Genomic DNA, 15,939 nt, shown 5'->3' on the forward strand with positions numbered 1-15,939 from the left:
GACATTTTCAAAACGTTTTCATCTCCATTTTTTCTAAATGAAAAATTCAGCAGAATTGACACATTCCCATAGGACGTTTCGGTTTTGATGAATCGGCGCTTTCTGAGGGCAAATCGTTTTCTGGAATAAGTCCCACCCAGCACTAGTCCTTAGCTGGGGCTGCAGCAGACAGGTCCTCTGTGAATCAGACACAGATGGGGACCTGTAATGGACACTCACCGGTGGCTTATAGCCACACATATACTGGAGACAGATGTGCTCAAAGCAGTTTTGATAACCTCTGAAATCGCAACGTGAATTGGTTCCAAATTTCACAGTTGAACTCCAACCTTCTAACCTGCTGACTGAAACCCCCAGGTCCAACCCTACAAGTGTCCCAGGCCATGTCTACATCTAAAATTTTGCAGCGCTGGTTGTTACAGCTGTATTAGTACAGCTGTATAGGGCCAGCGCTGCAGAGTGGCCACACTTACAGCAACCAGCGCTGCAAGTGGTGTTAGATGTGGCCACACTGCAGCGCTGTTGGGCGGCTTCAAGGGGGGTTCCGGGACCGAGAGAGCAAACCGGGAAAGGAAACCAGCTTTGCCGCGGTTTGCTCTCTCGGTCCCGGAGCCAGCCAGCAAACCGCAGGGAAGGAGACCTGCTTGCTCGGGGTACCGGGACCGAGAGAGCAAACCGGGAACGCCGCGGTTTGCTCTCTCGGTCCCGGAGCCAGCCAGCAAACCGCGGGGAAGGAGACCTGCTTGCTCGGGGTTCCGGGACCGAGAGAGCAAACCGGGAACGCCGCGGTTTGCTCTCTCGGTCCCGGAGCCAGCCAGCAAGCCGCGGGGAAGGAGACCTGCTTGCTCGGGGTTCCGGGACCGAGAGAGCAAACCGCGGCGTTCCCGGTTTGCTCTCTCGGTCCCGGAACCCCGAGCAAGCAGGTCTCCTTCCCCGCGGTTTGCTGGCTGGCTCCGGGACCGAGAGAGCAAACCGCGGCGAAGCTGGTTTCCTTTCCCGGTTTGCTCTCTCGGTCCCGGAACCCCGAGCAAGCAGGTCTCCTTCCCCGCGGTTTGCTGGCTGGCTCCGGGACCGAGAGAGCAAACCGCGGCGAAGCTGGTTTCCTTTCCCGGTTTGCTCTCTCGGTCCTGGAACCCCGAGCAAGCAGGTCTCCTTCCCCGCGGTTTGCTGGCTGGCTCCGGGACCGAGAGAGCAAACCGCGGCGAAGCTGGTTTCCTTTCCCGGTTTGCTCTCTCGGTCCTGGAACCCCGAGCAAGCAGGTCTCCTTCCCCGCGGTTTGCTGGCTGGCTCCGGGACCGAGAGAGCAAACCGGGAAAGGAAACCAGCTTGATTACCAGAGGCTTCCTCCTTCCACGGAGGTCAAGAAAAGCGCTGGTAACTGTCTACATTGGATTACCAGCGCTGGATCACCAGCGCTGGATCCTCTACACCCGAGACAAAACGGGAGTACGGCCAGCGCTGCAAACAGGGAGTTGCAGCGCTGGTGGTGCCCTGCAGATGTGTACACCTTCTAAGTTGCAGCGCTGTAACTCCCTCACCAGCGCTGCAACTTTCTGATGTAGACAAGCCCTCCAGATACAGACCTGAAACCATACTCACATCATGCTGTATGTTCTCTGACATACACAGCCGGAGAGGGCATTTGCCCTAGTCGAGGAAGGCCCCATGTATCTGCAGCAAACTAGCCCCCAAATCCTGCCGCAAAAGGCCCCAAATCCTGCAGAAAACTGGAAATCCCAAACAGCATCAGATACACTGAAATAATAAGATTTCTATGAAACTAAACAGAGCAGTGCCTAACACAATCAGCACGGGATAAAGTGTGCTAGCTAATCCTCTGGCCAATTTAATCAGATGCTGCCCCTGCCATTTTAAGCTCAAATTCTCAGCTGATGTCAGTCAAAAGAGGCATCAATTTACACTAGCCAAGAATATGGCCCTTCATTTTCAATGTGCTGCAGAATTTTGTAATAAAAAAGGCATAAGCGCTTAGCAGGAGCAATCGGGAGAGGGAGTGGGGTGGCAGTTGGGGACTTTTGGCATCTGGGGATTTAATTGGGAGTTGTGAGAAAAGCACAATACAATGCAACATTTCTGCTAAAATCAGCAGTGGAATAGTTAACAATGTTGTTGTCTGTTTGGTAGTCAGTAGGTTTCAGAGTCAACACCCATTTGGCATCAAGGGGTTCACATCTAGAATGATCATTGTAGGCTGTCTAAAGACTAGGTCAGGCCACATGGCACCAGATACATGTCAATCAGGGCTACAAGCGTATTTCTGCAAATAGAAAAGGAAGCACAGCCAGGGGGTGGGTTCTGCAGAGTAGCAGATACATGGGGCCCTGATTACAGTCTCCTTGTGCTTATAGGGAGACCTGTGCAAATGTTAACTCCCTTAGTTAACTTGGACTTTGCAGCATCACTCAGGGAAGTGCAAGGAAACCTGAGCACTCTGCAGATTCATAGCTTGGTAACTAGGGGCCAGATCTTCCCGCTGGGAGTCAGGCACCTAAAGACCTTTGAGGACTTGGGGTTTGTTTGCACCACTGCAGTTGTGCAATGCACAATGACAGTGCACAATTCCACAGCTTCCCCTGGTGGAAAAGCAGGGTAATCCACGCCAGTGCACTGGGTCTGCACTGTAGGGTTGGCAATGGGTGTCTATGCCTATTTACACTCAGTGCCCTCACTCCCCCCTGAAATGGTTTCCCTGCTGCATCAGTGATGCTCTGCTCAATCCTGCACCTTGTGCCTAGAGGGTTTATTCCAGCCCTCCCACTAATGTTTGGGGGTAACTTCTTGTGCGTCCCCAGTCATATTGCTTTGTCTAGGGGTGCGGCTCTGCCAGAGACCAATGCTAAATAAATAACAAATAGGACGTAGCATTTCTAGAACACGTCTGATCTCCAAGTGCTTTACAGACAGAGGTCGGTATCATTCCCTCCATTTGCCAGGTGGGGGAGACTGAGGCACGGGGAGGGAGCGTCACTAGTCCACAGTTACCCAGTGAATCAGTGGCAGAGACAGGCAGAGAACCCGAGCGTCGTTAGCGCCCAGTCCTCTGACCACTAGACAACACTCCCCCTCCTGGAGCTGGGAACAGAGCCCCGTGCCTAAAGTGTGTCTGTTTTTAAGTGCTCCCATCTGAGATGCCTCGAAGGGGCCTGGTTTCCAGTGGGCATTCCAAATCACTAGCCTTTTTGCAAACGTAGCCCCAGGTCTCCTTTTACTGTGCCCGCCAGACAATGCTGCCCCCTCAGACGTGGGGCGCGAACCCAGGAGTCCCGACGGCGTTCACACTAATCAATAGGATATTGCAGGGAGCAGCAGGTGGGGTGCAAGGCCACCGGGGGGGGGTGTGTGCCTGTCTTTAGGATCGCCGCTGCTGCCTTCCAGGTCGGAGAGCCACGCAAACCGAGCAGGGCTGCCTTCGGCTTTGAACCTGGATCAGGCAGAAACCGTTGCTGGAAATTGGAAGAGGCTCCGGCTGGCCACGTTCCTGATCTCAAACCCAAATCGACCCTTTCATTCCCTTTTTCTTTCCCCTCCTCTGCATCTCCAGGCCGTGCCCGGCAGGACCCGGAGGGACGGGACCCACGCGCCTCCCCTCTGGTTTCCTGACTGGCACATGGGAGCAGCCGTTAGAAGCTGTCACTGTCCCACCCCCAGCATAGGCCAGGTTTCCCAGCGCTCTGTGGCCATGTGGCACAGTCACGGGCGGTAATGCTTCGGGGCGTTCTGCTGCCAGGCCGCAACATCCAGGCCTCCACCGAAGGGACCCAGTGGCATCCAGAAGTTGGTTGCGTGGGGATCCTGGCCCACTGGAGTGCTCCTGTTCTGGTCAGATTCCCTGGACCCTGGGCGCGGCCCGTCGCTAGGACAGATACACAGCAAGGCGGAGGATACACAGCAACCCAGACACAATGGGCTCGCCACCCAGGATGGGGTGGGAGAGATGGGATGGGCGGTGTCTCCAGCTCCTCCCCACTCCAGGAGCAGCAAATGGGATGGGGATAGAATAAATCTAGGCCTCTTTTCCTTTCCCTTGTTGAGGCTTCTGTCCCTTTAAGTGGCTGGGTCGCCCTGGGCCACCAGGTTCTGGAAATTGACCAGCTGTTTGATCTGTTCCGTCTGCATAGAATGCCTTCTGAACAGCTTCTTCTTTGCCTTGGGGGAGCTGGGGGCCATGGGGACGAGCCCCCTGTGCACAGGCGAGGGGGGCCGGCCGTTGGCCCGGATGTCAGGGATGGGAGGGTGGGGGTTGATGTTGAGTGGGGGCAGGAAGCCAGGCCGGGTGTGGGCAATATGATCCAGGAGGAAGGTCCCCGATCCCCTCCTCTCCAGCAGCCCCGGGGAGCGACGCCGCCCCGTCATGGGGGACACGGCGCTGGGGATGCTCTCTAGGGACTCCCGGGAGGAGCTGGCTGGCAGGGTCAGGGGGGAGGCATTGTATTTCCTTCTCTCCAGGGAGATGCGGCCTGAATCCGGGGAGCCAGGGATGGAGTCCGGGCAGAGGTGCGCGTCCGACTCGCAGTGCTCCATGCGGGCCAGCTTATGGTGGGCCACGCCCCGCAGACCGGGCGCTGGGCCGCCCCCGCTCTCCTGGGCCTCGGGGGCTGTGTTGCGCCGTGACAGAGGCTGGTGGAGGTGGCCGAAATGAACCTTCTCGGCCCAGGATGCCTCCAGACCCGGGGTCTCTTCCCCAGAGCCATGGGGGGCAAACATCTTGAAACCGGGGGGCTCCTGGCCCTCGATGCTATGCCTTCGTGACAGCACAGACCTCTTGGTGATGCTCAAGCCATTCATCTCAGCCGTGATCCTCTCCTCCGGCGTCCGGGCCTTCTCTGGATGGGAGGCGGCCAAGGCGGAGGGCGCCACCAGCCCCCATGGCTCCGAGTTGAGTCTCTTGAGTTGCCTGGGCCGGCCCTTGGGCGGCGGGGCTGCCGGCAGCTGCTCCGCGGAAGCCTCGGCCTCCAGGCCCTTGGGGAGAGGCGGTGGGGGGCAGGTCAGGCGGGTGGCCATGGTGAAGTTGAAGACGTCCCTCGCCTCCTCCTTCTCGCTGGCCCCGGGCGACTGGGTGGTCTTGACTTCGATGTCAGAGGGCGACATGCACAGGGCAGGCGACTTCTCCAGGCCTGGGGAAGGGGGTGAGTTCAAGTACTGCTTGGTCTTCTTGGTGCCCGAGGGGGACGTGTCGGTGGTGATGATGATCACCTCCTTTCCCTTGGCCTTGCAGGCGTCCAGCAGCACCTGCAAGGTCTCCCGGTCGCCCCGGTTGATGGCGTACACCAGGGCCGACGCCCCCGCGTAGTCCCTGGCACTGGGGTCGGCCCCATGCTCCAGCAGGACCGAAGCCACCGAGGGCCCGGCCTGGTCGGCGCAGGCGTGCATCAGGGCCGTCTTACCCATCTTGTCGGGGATGTTGGGGTCGGCGCCATTCTCCAGCAGGTAGCGCACCATGCGGGGCTTGTTGTGCGGGTCGTCGTAGTGGGCCAGGCAGGCAGCGATCAGCGGGGTCTCGCCCTGTGCGTTGCCCTCGTTGATGTAGGCCCCGCCTTCCAGCAAGAGGCGAGTGAGGCGGAACTTGCCCTGCCACACGGCCTTCAGCAGGGCATTCCCCTCCGCGTGCAGCATGGCGGCTGGGTCGTTCATTGCCAGGTGGGGCCTGGGGCCAGGCGGTCTCGTGAGGGCAAGCCGGGGTTGTGGGCAACGGGTCGGGGCATTGCACAGGCAGAGCACCTCCCTGGACAGAGAGAGAGAGAGAGAGGGAGAGCACATCATGAAATCTTACCCTGCTCCAGCATCGTTCATCGCCAAGCAACCCCTTCACCACCGAGCTGCTACCTCTGGGCTGCAACGCAGCAGCAGGTTAACAGTCGCACAGCCGGGCTTCACAGTGACCATGCAGCCGGTGCTGAAATGCAGCCTGCTCTGGGGTGGAACATGGCAGCTGTTTAACAGCCACACAGCAACACTGCAGAGAGAGCACACAACCACTGCTGACATACAGCCAGCTCTGGTTTGCAGCTGCTTAATAGACCACGGCCATGCCACAAAGGATCACTCACCCAGCATTGAAAAGCAGCCAGCTCTGGAGTGGAACAGGGCAGTTCTTTAACAGCTGCACAGCCATGCTGCACAGGGAACACTCACCCAATAATGCAGCAAGTTCTGGGGTGCAGCATGGCAGCTGCTTAAAAACCACAGCAACGCTCCACAGGGACATTCACCCAACACTGGAATGCAGCCACCTCTGAGGTGGAGGACAACACCTGTTTGATGACCACATAGCAGTGCTGCACAGGGATCACTCACCCAACACTGAAGTGCAGCCAATTCTGGGGGGAGCTGCTTAATGGTGTACCGCAAGGCTGCACAACGTTTAGGACAGGAAGTGAAGGCTCGAACAGGCAAAGCTAGGCAGGCAGAATCTCCTTATTCATACTGAAATTGGGCCCAGCTAAGAAGTGCCCTGGGATTTTTAAGGCCTCTTTGGGACATGGCCTCAGTTTCATACCCACGTGTCTGGTTTACAGGCCCCCTCCTTCCACCTCACCTCTGTGTCCATGTTCAGACTTCTCAGAGAACCAAGGCAAAAACAGTTGGGAATTCAGCAGCTTCTGCCGCAGAAAAACCCACCTTTGCCCCACCCTGTTGTCAATGGAGGGGGTGGCAACAGAACAACCCTGACAATATTAATCTCTCTCTCTTATCACCGGTGGGTCTCAAAGGAGGGAAGGCTCATTACCCCCATTTTACAGATGAGGAAAACCGAGGCATGGGAGTCTTGCCCAAGGCCACCCAGCAGCAGAGCTGGGAATAGAATCCAGGTTTGCCTGAGTCTCACTCACCCTGCACTCATGGCACATGAGACAGCTCCGGGGCATTGTCCTGCATGTCTCAGATATAGCTTTACACGCTGTCCATTAATCCAAACCAGGATCTAGGCAGACCCTCTCTGGTGGTGCTAGGTGACTTCTTCACACCACGCACAGTCGACCTGTGGAACTCATTGCCAAGGGATTGTGTGAAGATCAAAACTATAACGGGCTTCAAAATGCATTAGTCACGTTCATGGAGGGAAAGGTCCATTGATGGCTATTTGCCAAGATGGGCAAAGCGGCGACCCATGCTCTGGGCGTCCCTAGCCTCGGATTGCCAGGATCTCGGTGTGGACGATGGGACGGATCACACAATGGTTGCTTGTTCTGTTCATTTCCTCCGAAGCACCTGGCATCGGAAGACAGGATACTGGGCTGGATGGACCATTGGTCTGACCCAGTCTGGCCGTTCTTATGCAGCACGGCCTGCTCCCTTTCGCTTCACCACAGCCCAGGCTAGATTCTTGTCTGCTGTGAGGGATGCTCCCCAACAGCCACTAGCAGGTCGCCAAAGAGTTAAACGCTTAACTCACACGCGAGTGCCGTTAAAAATGTCACCGAGTGCTGGCAGATCCCCCTAGCTTCCCATCCCAACCTGCCTGCCTGACTCAAAATCCTACCAGCTGGCGCCCGCGTGGAAAAGGGTAATTAATTCAAAGCTGGAAAAAAACAAGTTCACGAATCAAAAGGAGTTTGGCTGATGAGCGCGTCCTCCCCCCCCTCCGCCCCCAGCCCCTTCTGCCCTAGCAGCTGGTGAGCTGGTTGGCTGGAGGGGCATTGGAGAAGGGTTGCCTGTCCTGCCTAATTTACCGGAAATATCTCACTCGGGGGTGTAGGTGACACAGTGTCTATTGGTGCCAGCTTGCGGAGTCCGATGCAAACGGGACCAGCTTGCCCAAAGAGCTGCAGGTTGGATTCCCGAGGGCTCAGACCTCCCCCCCAAAATCAGGGCAAGCTGCCAGCGTCGGCACCTGAATAAATTCAAATTTCCCAAAGGCCTCTGTGTGGGTCCCACTGGGACACACAGATGGGCAGCGGCTTTTCAGAAAGGCCCCGCTTCCGGCCTGGGCAGCTCTTTGGAAAAACCCAGCCATGTGTTCTGCTGGTTTGATTCACGCTGGCTCCCACCTGGGCCCACGCTGGGAAATGGAAGCCAAAAGAGAGGCAAGAGGGAGGAAGCAGGGGGAGGAGAGAAAGGAAGAGTGCAGGAGAGGAAGAATGAGATAGATGGAAAGAAAAGCAATGAGGGAAGGTAAAGAATGGGGGAAGGAACAAAAAGGCCAGGAGGAGGAGAAGAGGGAAGGCACGGGGGGGAAAGGCAGGGGAAGAGGAGAGAAAAAGGGACCTGGAAGACTGAGGGTGAACAGAGGGGACGCAGAGGAGAGCTGATGAGCAAAGTAGAAGAGAATAAAAGAGGTGTGGAAAGAGAAGAGGCAGGAAAGGGAAGCTAATTAGCAGGGCTAATGAATGAGCAGCATCCTACAAATCATCAGAGGCTGGCGCCATCCCCTGACCCGGTGCCCTGGGAACCAGGGCCTGATTGAATCACGGACGTCGAGCGCGGCAGATTAATGGCACTGAATAATCAGCCTGCTCAGAGCCCTTCCAGTAAGAGGCAGCAGGCTAAGAAGGTTGATTGGGGTTATGGCTTAGATGGGAGACCCCCTGCCCCCAGTGGTGTTGGTGACTCGATGGGGGGTATTCTTCTTGGAAGGCCTCACCACGTGTGGTCATCAGCAGTCCACTTCTTGCTAAAGCTGGTGGCCTGATTGAGGCATGACTGGGGTAGTCACTGGCCACAATGATCTTTGCTTCCTATCCTAAAGTGCTTGGGAGTATCCTGTCTTGGAGAGAGTGTTATGGTTAGAGAATGGTTAGAGCAGGAGTCTGCGAGCCAGGATGCCTGGGTTCTGTGCACAGCGCTGGGAACGAGTGGTTAGAGTAGCTACACTGGGAGCTTGGAAATCTGGTCCAATGTGACATTACAGAGGTCACCCGGGGAGTCGGTGACAGAGCTGGGCACTGAATCCCTATCTCCTGGTGAACATGTAACACAGTGAGCATCTGTGGATGTGTAAGAGGCAGACAATGTTTCTGTAGGTACCGAGGCAAAAGGTTTACGCTCAGGATTTGTCTCCTGAGCCTACTTGTGGGCCAGGTCAGATCCTGGCATATGAACTGTCATTCTCACGTAGCCTTCTCAAACCCTTCTAGGAACCAAACCTGTTCTCCCGCAAGGATGGCCGGGTCATTAATTCTGCCCAGGACAATTAGTCTGTGTGGCTGGCTGGACCTGGGAGTGAAGCTGGAAGAGGCCAGCTCAGCTCAAGAGCCCTGGCTGATGGAGGAGAAAAAGGGGAAGATTGAAAATAGATGGGCCGGCATTTTGTGTGGGATTTGGATGGTCAGTTCCCAAAGAAACTAATAGGAACTGGGCATCCAAATACTCTCAGCAACTTGAAACATCTGAGCTTTCTTCTCTAATCTTCCTATCTATCTACCTAATCTTCATCTGCATCTCTCTCGATCTATCTGTCTCATGCAACATGTCCTACGGGCTTTCAAATTAAGCATATTAGAAAGGCTGGCACGTCCCTCTGAGCCAGTGGAGCATTCCTTTTGAGAAAACACTAGATTAACTTGCAATGACTAGCTCTGTTAAAGTGTCATTTCAAAACCCATCCATGTGCAGCAATACAAAGCCGCAGGAGGGCCCTGGAATCATTTGTCATTTGTCAGACAATGACTGAGCTGCCAGCTAACCCACACTAAGTGACCTGCTTTATCTGTTTTGTTATTAGCACCCAGTCATTTCCTCATTACTTCTAGATTTAACTCAGCGTCCTCAGAGCTTTCACGGGTGGCGGGGGGAGAGAGGGGAAGGAATCTAGTATGGTTTGAGCATGGGCCAGGGCATCAGTGGGTTCTCTTCTTGGCTCTACCAAATCAGTTTCCCTAACTATAGACCGGGGAGCACAGCAACATGCCCACCTTTTTCAAAACACTTTTGCGATATCTAGCAGGAGGCGAGGGATTTTCAAAGAAACCAAATGAGTTAGGTGCCCGCTATGCCCAGTGGTCTCCTAAATCTCAGAGGCCCATTGAAAAGCCCAACTGAAAAGTGTCACATAAGGGCCTCCATTGAAGTCAGCGACAGCCTTAGCAGGCTGCGGATCAGAACTGAAGTGCGATGCCCTCTGATGGGGATTTTATTTCTGACGGATTTTATCCTGAGCAGCCGCCAACATTTCAGTAACACCAAAAGGCACGCAAGAGAAAACAAGTCAATCGATAAGAAGCAGTAAGTTCTATAATTTCTTCACATCTTCCATTACAGAAAAGCATCTAGCCCCTAAGATTCCGGAGTCAATATTGACCAGCAAGACGCTTCAAAAATGAGGAGCTCTCCTCCTGCATCAGTTTCTCTCCTCTGGACCTCACAGTCACAAGTCTGGAAGCAAGAGAATGCAACCAGAGTGGGATGCTTTTGTTCCTCTCGGGAACAACCCCTGTTCCCTCAATCCCCCCTATTGAGGCCTCCGTGAATATACCTAAAGCTGTCAGATTCACCATTTAAAGCTCAAACCCCGCTCCTTATTTTATATTATTTTTTCTCTTGCTGCTATTTTCTGGGGGTTTTTCAAGGGTCTGGTGCTGGCAGGGCCTCTTGGGTGGATGCTTGTTATTATTTATTATCTGTATCTCAGTAGCATTTAGGAGCCCGTTATGGATCAGGTCCCCCTGGGTGCTAAGTGCTGTATGCACACAGAGCAAAAAGCCAGCCCCGGACCCAGAGATCTTACAACCTATGTTTGTATCACCGGTGACTGCACTATTGATGGCTCATTAACAGGCTCCCCAGTGTGGGGCAGGGGGGCTTTAGAAATAAAAAGAGGTGCTTGTGTCAGATCCCCAGCTGGTGGAAATCAGCAGAACCCCGTTGGAGTCAGTGGGTCAGAGCGCCATGGAAATCAGTGGGCCAAGGTTCAGCTGTTGTCAATGAGCATTGCTCGAGTGACTTCCCCAGAACTGTCCTGATTTGCACCCACGCAGGATCTGGCCCATTGTGTCGCTAGCTTGGAATGTCCATCCCCTCCTTCCCCCCCCATCCTTTGCCAAAGGGAACCCAAAATGACTTCTGGGCCCAATCCTGCACAACTTACCTGTGCCGACCCTGACGGGAGCTTGGCTCCGGCAAGGCGGGCAAAGTTGGGCTCTTACAGGCTGAATCTGCTGCCCTTGATCCCACAAGTAATCCTTACTCGCCTGAGTAGCCTCGGCCACTTCTTGGGATTCACCAGGATCGCTCACCCGAGTGAGGGTTGCGGCAGCAGGAGCCTCGGGCCCTGATCCAAAGGCAGGGCCTCTGGACTGACTTCAGTGGGCTTGGGCTCGCTTCAGTGTGAGTCTCCCCTTCTCCCCTGGGGTTAATAGAACTGCTCAGGGTTCATAGGTTTTTAAAGACCACAATGGGTCATTTACCATCGCCATAGGATTGGACCCCTTCTGGCTTAAACATCTTAGAAAATGTCCTCCCCTCTGTCTATGTAGCTTGCCCTCATCAGCATCCCATCCGTTCTCTTCACAATCAGAAATGGGTTTTAGCCTCTCCTGGGGATTATCCTCGTTTTAGGTGGGAAACTAAAGGCCCAGGAGAGATGAAGCAACTTGATCAAGGTCACACAGGGAATCTGTAGCAGAGCCAGGAATTAAACCAGATCGTCTGGGTCCTACTTGAGTGTCCTCCCTGTGAGACCATCATCCCTTCCACCCCAACTACTGTCTCCGTTTCAAGCCAATGTTGATACACTGTCTTCCACATTGCTCAGGGAATGAATGAGCAATTACCTCTCTCATTCCTCCGGTTTCTTTCCTGAGCTCCACCTTAGGAAATCTATGAGAGCCCTATATCATATCAGAAAAATCCATCTGTCATGCTGGGGTATAATAAAGCAGGCAATTTCATCTCGGGAATCCTGTAAACCCTTCATCATTTATTGTCCAGGAATGCAGGCTAAATAAGCTACGGTCTGGTAAGATCTCACTCTGCTTGTCCCCATAGGACCTCTAAGTATAAAAAGCCATTTTACCTTTGGAATCTTTCAAAGACAAGTCGCGTGCTTTTGGGTGAAAAAAAAACATAGCCCTTTTTCAGATGAAGCTGTTCCTTTTTTTCATTTAAAAAACCCAGCTCAAATCCCTGCAGAGCACTACAGATTTAGGAAACAAAGGTTTAAAGCTCTGACAGCGATGCTGAATATCGAGGCAAGCAATGGATGCAAAAAGGAGACAACAAAGAGGGAAAAGACGGATCGATTCTTTGCCGCATCTTTGCATTTGGGGGTTGCAGCTGGAAAAGGAAGAGATTCGGGTTTTGGCAAATTGCTACGGAGGTGAACTGGGACTGCCTAGTGGATTTCAGTGTAGAAATGGTCTGAGGGGAATTTATTGGAAGCAGAATTCTTCTTGGGATCTTTTTTTCCTGGGATTTCAGATGCAAAGGGATTTACTTGTGGGTGATAAGTGAAACCTAAAGAAAATATTCTAGTCTAAATTAGCAAGAGCTTTCACCCACGTCTGGTTACATAACCACATAAGAATGAATGCAACCTACTGAACGGAGAGGAAAAATTTTATATATATATATATATATATGGAATTTAAAGGAACTTGTGATGCTCAATATTGTAGTTCAGGATGGGTACAGCGAGTGAAATACATTTAAATCAAAGGATAATCCTATTCCTGTTCTAATTCTATTAAACAGGTGGATTTAAAGCAATACACCAACTAGTGGCAATAAAACCTGATTAGATTTTAATATAAAACAGATTTCTGGCTTGGTTTGGATCAGCAGAATAAAACACCAAAGAGACCAGAACGGGTAAGAGCAGAAAGACACCTGAGTGGATATATAGCCACAGAGAAATTAATGATCAGTCTGATGAAAAAGAAACACATTTAATAATAATAAACAAATCATTCATTAAATAAGTGCAGCCAAAGAATCCCAGAGTTCCAATGCAAGCTGAGCTATTCGGGAAACCAGCAGCAATTGGGCAATGGGATCTTAGGACAAACTGACAGTGAATGTGACAGATAGACAAGATCTTCATACTGTCCAGGAGACTTTCGCTCACATCCCCGTCTGCATTTTAGCCTAAGCTCAGGGCCCATGTGCGGATCCCCGGCCAGAAGCAGCGGTGGTGTTTTCTCCTTTCAGCACCCATTAGCTGCTATGTCATTCTGGAACTAGGGGGGCTGACGCACCCCCTGGCTTGAAGTGGTTTCCATCACATACAGGGTTTACAGTTTGGTTCACTGGCTCTCAGCACCCCCACTACACACATTGTTCTAGCCCCCCGCCGCTCTCTTCTTTTTGAAAAGCGGTATCGTACCTGGCGCGGTTGGACCCTCGCCCGTCACCTGCCACCGGCTCTTCTGGGCCACATGCTTCCTCCTCACCCCTGGGAAAGCGGAGCAGAAGCCTGCAGAGTTTTCATGGCTTGAGACCTTTGCTCTTCTTTTGTGCACTGGGTGCGTGCGGGTGTTTAAAGGAAATCGACCCCATTCAGCTTGAGACAGGGGGATAAACACAGCGAAGCTGAATAATTCAGTCCATCAAAGCCCTTCTCTGCAATTTTTTTAGCAGCATTTCCCTCTCTTGCACGCCTCTCCTCCCTCCCCACGCCAGTTGCAGCCCTGTGGATAGGTGCCTGAGCGCCGGTGTTTTCCACTTACTGTCACAGCCTGCCCGGCTCTTTGCAGAGACAGAGCCAGGCTGCTATTTTTAAGCTGCCTTCCCATAGACCAGAAGTAGCTATTCCATTCAGCTACACAGAGCAATCACACTGCACCAATATACATGGGAAAGGGGCCCGCCTCTTCCACTCCCCCCTCCTCCCCTGCCAGGGCTTATGAATTATGCTCAGTCCTGGTCTAATCCCTCGATCTCTCTCGATAGCAATTTGGTGGCACTCTCCAGGGACACCGGAACAATGTGCATTGTGCTGAGAGCCCCCAAACTGAACCGCAAGCCCTGCAGATGATGGGAACCACTTCAAGCCAGGGGGTGCGGGCGCACCCCGTGTTCCAGCACCTCCAACACTGTCTGCTTAGGATGCTGGGGATGAGTCCAGTGCATGCTACTGTACTATAAATACCAGCCCCTGCCCACTGCAATGCTGGGCACCATTAACCCTTGATCCTCCGCTGCCCTGCACCTTTGTGTCCCCCTAACACACCTCGCCAAGTCGCCTTGTTTTAGGAATATTAGTAACCTGCATGGCAGCAAGGCCTCCAGGCCTCAGCGGGGATCCGGGCCCCATTCAGTGGCAGTGTTAGGCCTCTGCAATGGCAGAGGGGCCCCCAAGCAGCAAGGGGGCCCCCACCCGCATGGTGAGTCAGTTACTTGGCTCTGTTGACAAAGCAAAAGCCAAGGTGAAGCGTAACCCCCCCTCCCAACATGATGATGCATGGACAGACGCAAACCGTGTCCAGCATGTTGAACAGGGCCGCCCAGAGGGGGAGAGCAAGTGGGGCAATTTGCCCTGGGCCCTGCAGGGGCCCCCACGAGAGTTTTTTTTGGATCCTGGAGCAGGGTCCTTCACTTGCGCCAGGGGCCCTGGAAAACTCTCACAGGGCCTGGGCCCCTGGAGCGTCTTCTGCTCCGGGTCTTCAGCAGCGGGAGGTACTTCCGCCCCGGGACCCGCTGCTGAAGTGCCGGGTCTTTGGCGGCAATTTGGTGGCGGGGGCGCCCTGCCGCCGAAGACCCCAGGCCCCCTGAATTTCTCTGGGCAGCCCTGGTGTTGGACAGCAACACCGGCAGACCCCAGTCCCACAACTGAGCTTTGCGGGGGGCTGCTAGAGGATAAACCGGGGGGCCGGATCAATGTGCATAGTGGGGGTGCTGAGAGCCATTGGACCAAATTGTAAACCCTGTATATGATGGAAACCACTTCAAGCCAGGAGGTGTTCCTGCCCCGGCACCCCTAATTCCAGCACTTCAGGGATAAACGGTGCCACTGGCCCCATTGTGCCGGGCACTGCACTGACCCAGAGCGAGAGACAGTCTTTGCTCCATAGTGTCTTACAAACCATCTAGACCAGACAGACAATGGGGGGAGGGGAAACTGAGGCACAGAGTGGGGCCGTGACTTGCCCAACATGACCCAAGCTGGGCAGTGGCAGAACCAAGAAAAAAGCCCTGGTCTCCCCACGTTTCAGACCAGTGCCCTACCCACGACCCCATGCTACCTCTCACGTGGCAGGGCTGTAAATGACTTCACAAGTCGCAAAGCAAGGGAGGGGTGTAAGATACTCAGCGTCCTCCAGGGTCTGTCTCCACTGCTTTGTCAAACTGGGTGTGTGGCATCCGGGCTTGCAGACTCCATGGTGCATTGGTAACCTGGGCTAACAACTGCTAGACCCATAACTCACTATTACAGCAACGGCGCCATACTGCGCTACGCAGAGCTTCTGACTCGGGTCTGCAGCTTGAGTTGTGTCCACACTGCAAAATGACGGGTCTTGGACCCGAGTCTCAGTGGGACTAGGACTCAGACCCCGCCCCCTGCTAGGCAGGTCCTAGGATTCAGATCTTGAATGATTGCTGATCCATCACATACAGCTTTGTGTGTAGGTATTACAGGGGGTGGAGGTTGGGTTCAAACCTGAGCCTAAGCCCAGGTTTATGGTTCAGTGTAGACATAATCCCAGTTTCCCCACCCCCATACTTGCCTCAGAGATTCATTTTGGATCCCCATCAAGGGTGGAGGTGAGAAGTGTTGGCTAGTGGTTAGAGCAGGGGACTGGAAATCTACTTCTGGCTTCTACCTCCAGCTCTGCCATGGGCTCCCTACCTGCTCTTGGGGGAGTCCATCCCTTTCTCCATGCCTCAGTTTCCCCACCTGTAGAATGGAAAGACTGGCACGGACCCGCTTGCATGAAGCACTTTGAGGACGGAACCTGCTCCGTGTTTGTATGGTGAGCACTGTCTCGGGGAGTTGCATGAGTGATATCTCACAACCACTGCCAGCTTCTTGGTGCCTACGCCGGG

At 53.9% G+C, this 15,939-nt stretch overlaps 1 protein-coding gene across 1 annotated transcript; it reads right to left on the reverse strand.

Moving 5' to 3' along the window:
* Positions 1 to 1,577: 1,577 nt before the first annotated feature.
* Positions 1,578 to 13,706, reverse strand: ANKRD34A (ankyrin repeat domain 34A). The gene is made up of 2 exons (XM_030542323.1): positions 13,280 to 13,706; positions 1,578 to 5,743 (listed from the first exon to the last, which is right to left on the reverse strand). The coding sequence occupies exon 2, from the start codon at positions 5,650 to 5,652 to the stop codon at positions 4,066 to 4,068; it is 1,587 nt and encodes a 528-aa protein (XP_030398183.1). The 5' UTR covers positions 5,653 to 5,743; positions 13,280 to 13,706; the 3' UTR covers positions 1,578 to 4,065.
* Between the last annotated feature and the right edge of the window lie 2,233 nt (positions 13,707 to 15,939).

Source organism: Gopherus evgoodei, chromosome 24 (genome assembly GCF_007399415.2).
Source record: "Gopherus evgoodei ecotype Sinaloan lineage chromosome 24, rGopEvg1_v1.p, whole genome shotgun sequence".
NCBI classification, from domain to species: Eukaryota; Metazoa; Chordata; order Testudines; family Testudinidae; genus Gopherus; species Gopherus evgoodei.

Coding starts and splice junctions, on each gene's coding strand:
- ANKRD34A (XM_030542323.1), bottom strand. CDS start 5,652: ATGAACGACCCAGCCGCCATGCTGCACGCGGAGGGGAATGCCCTGCTG.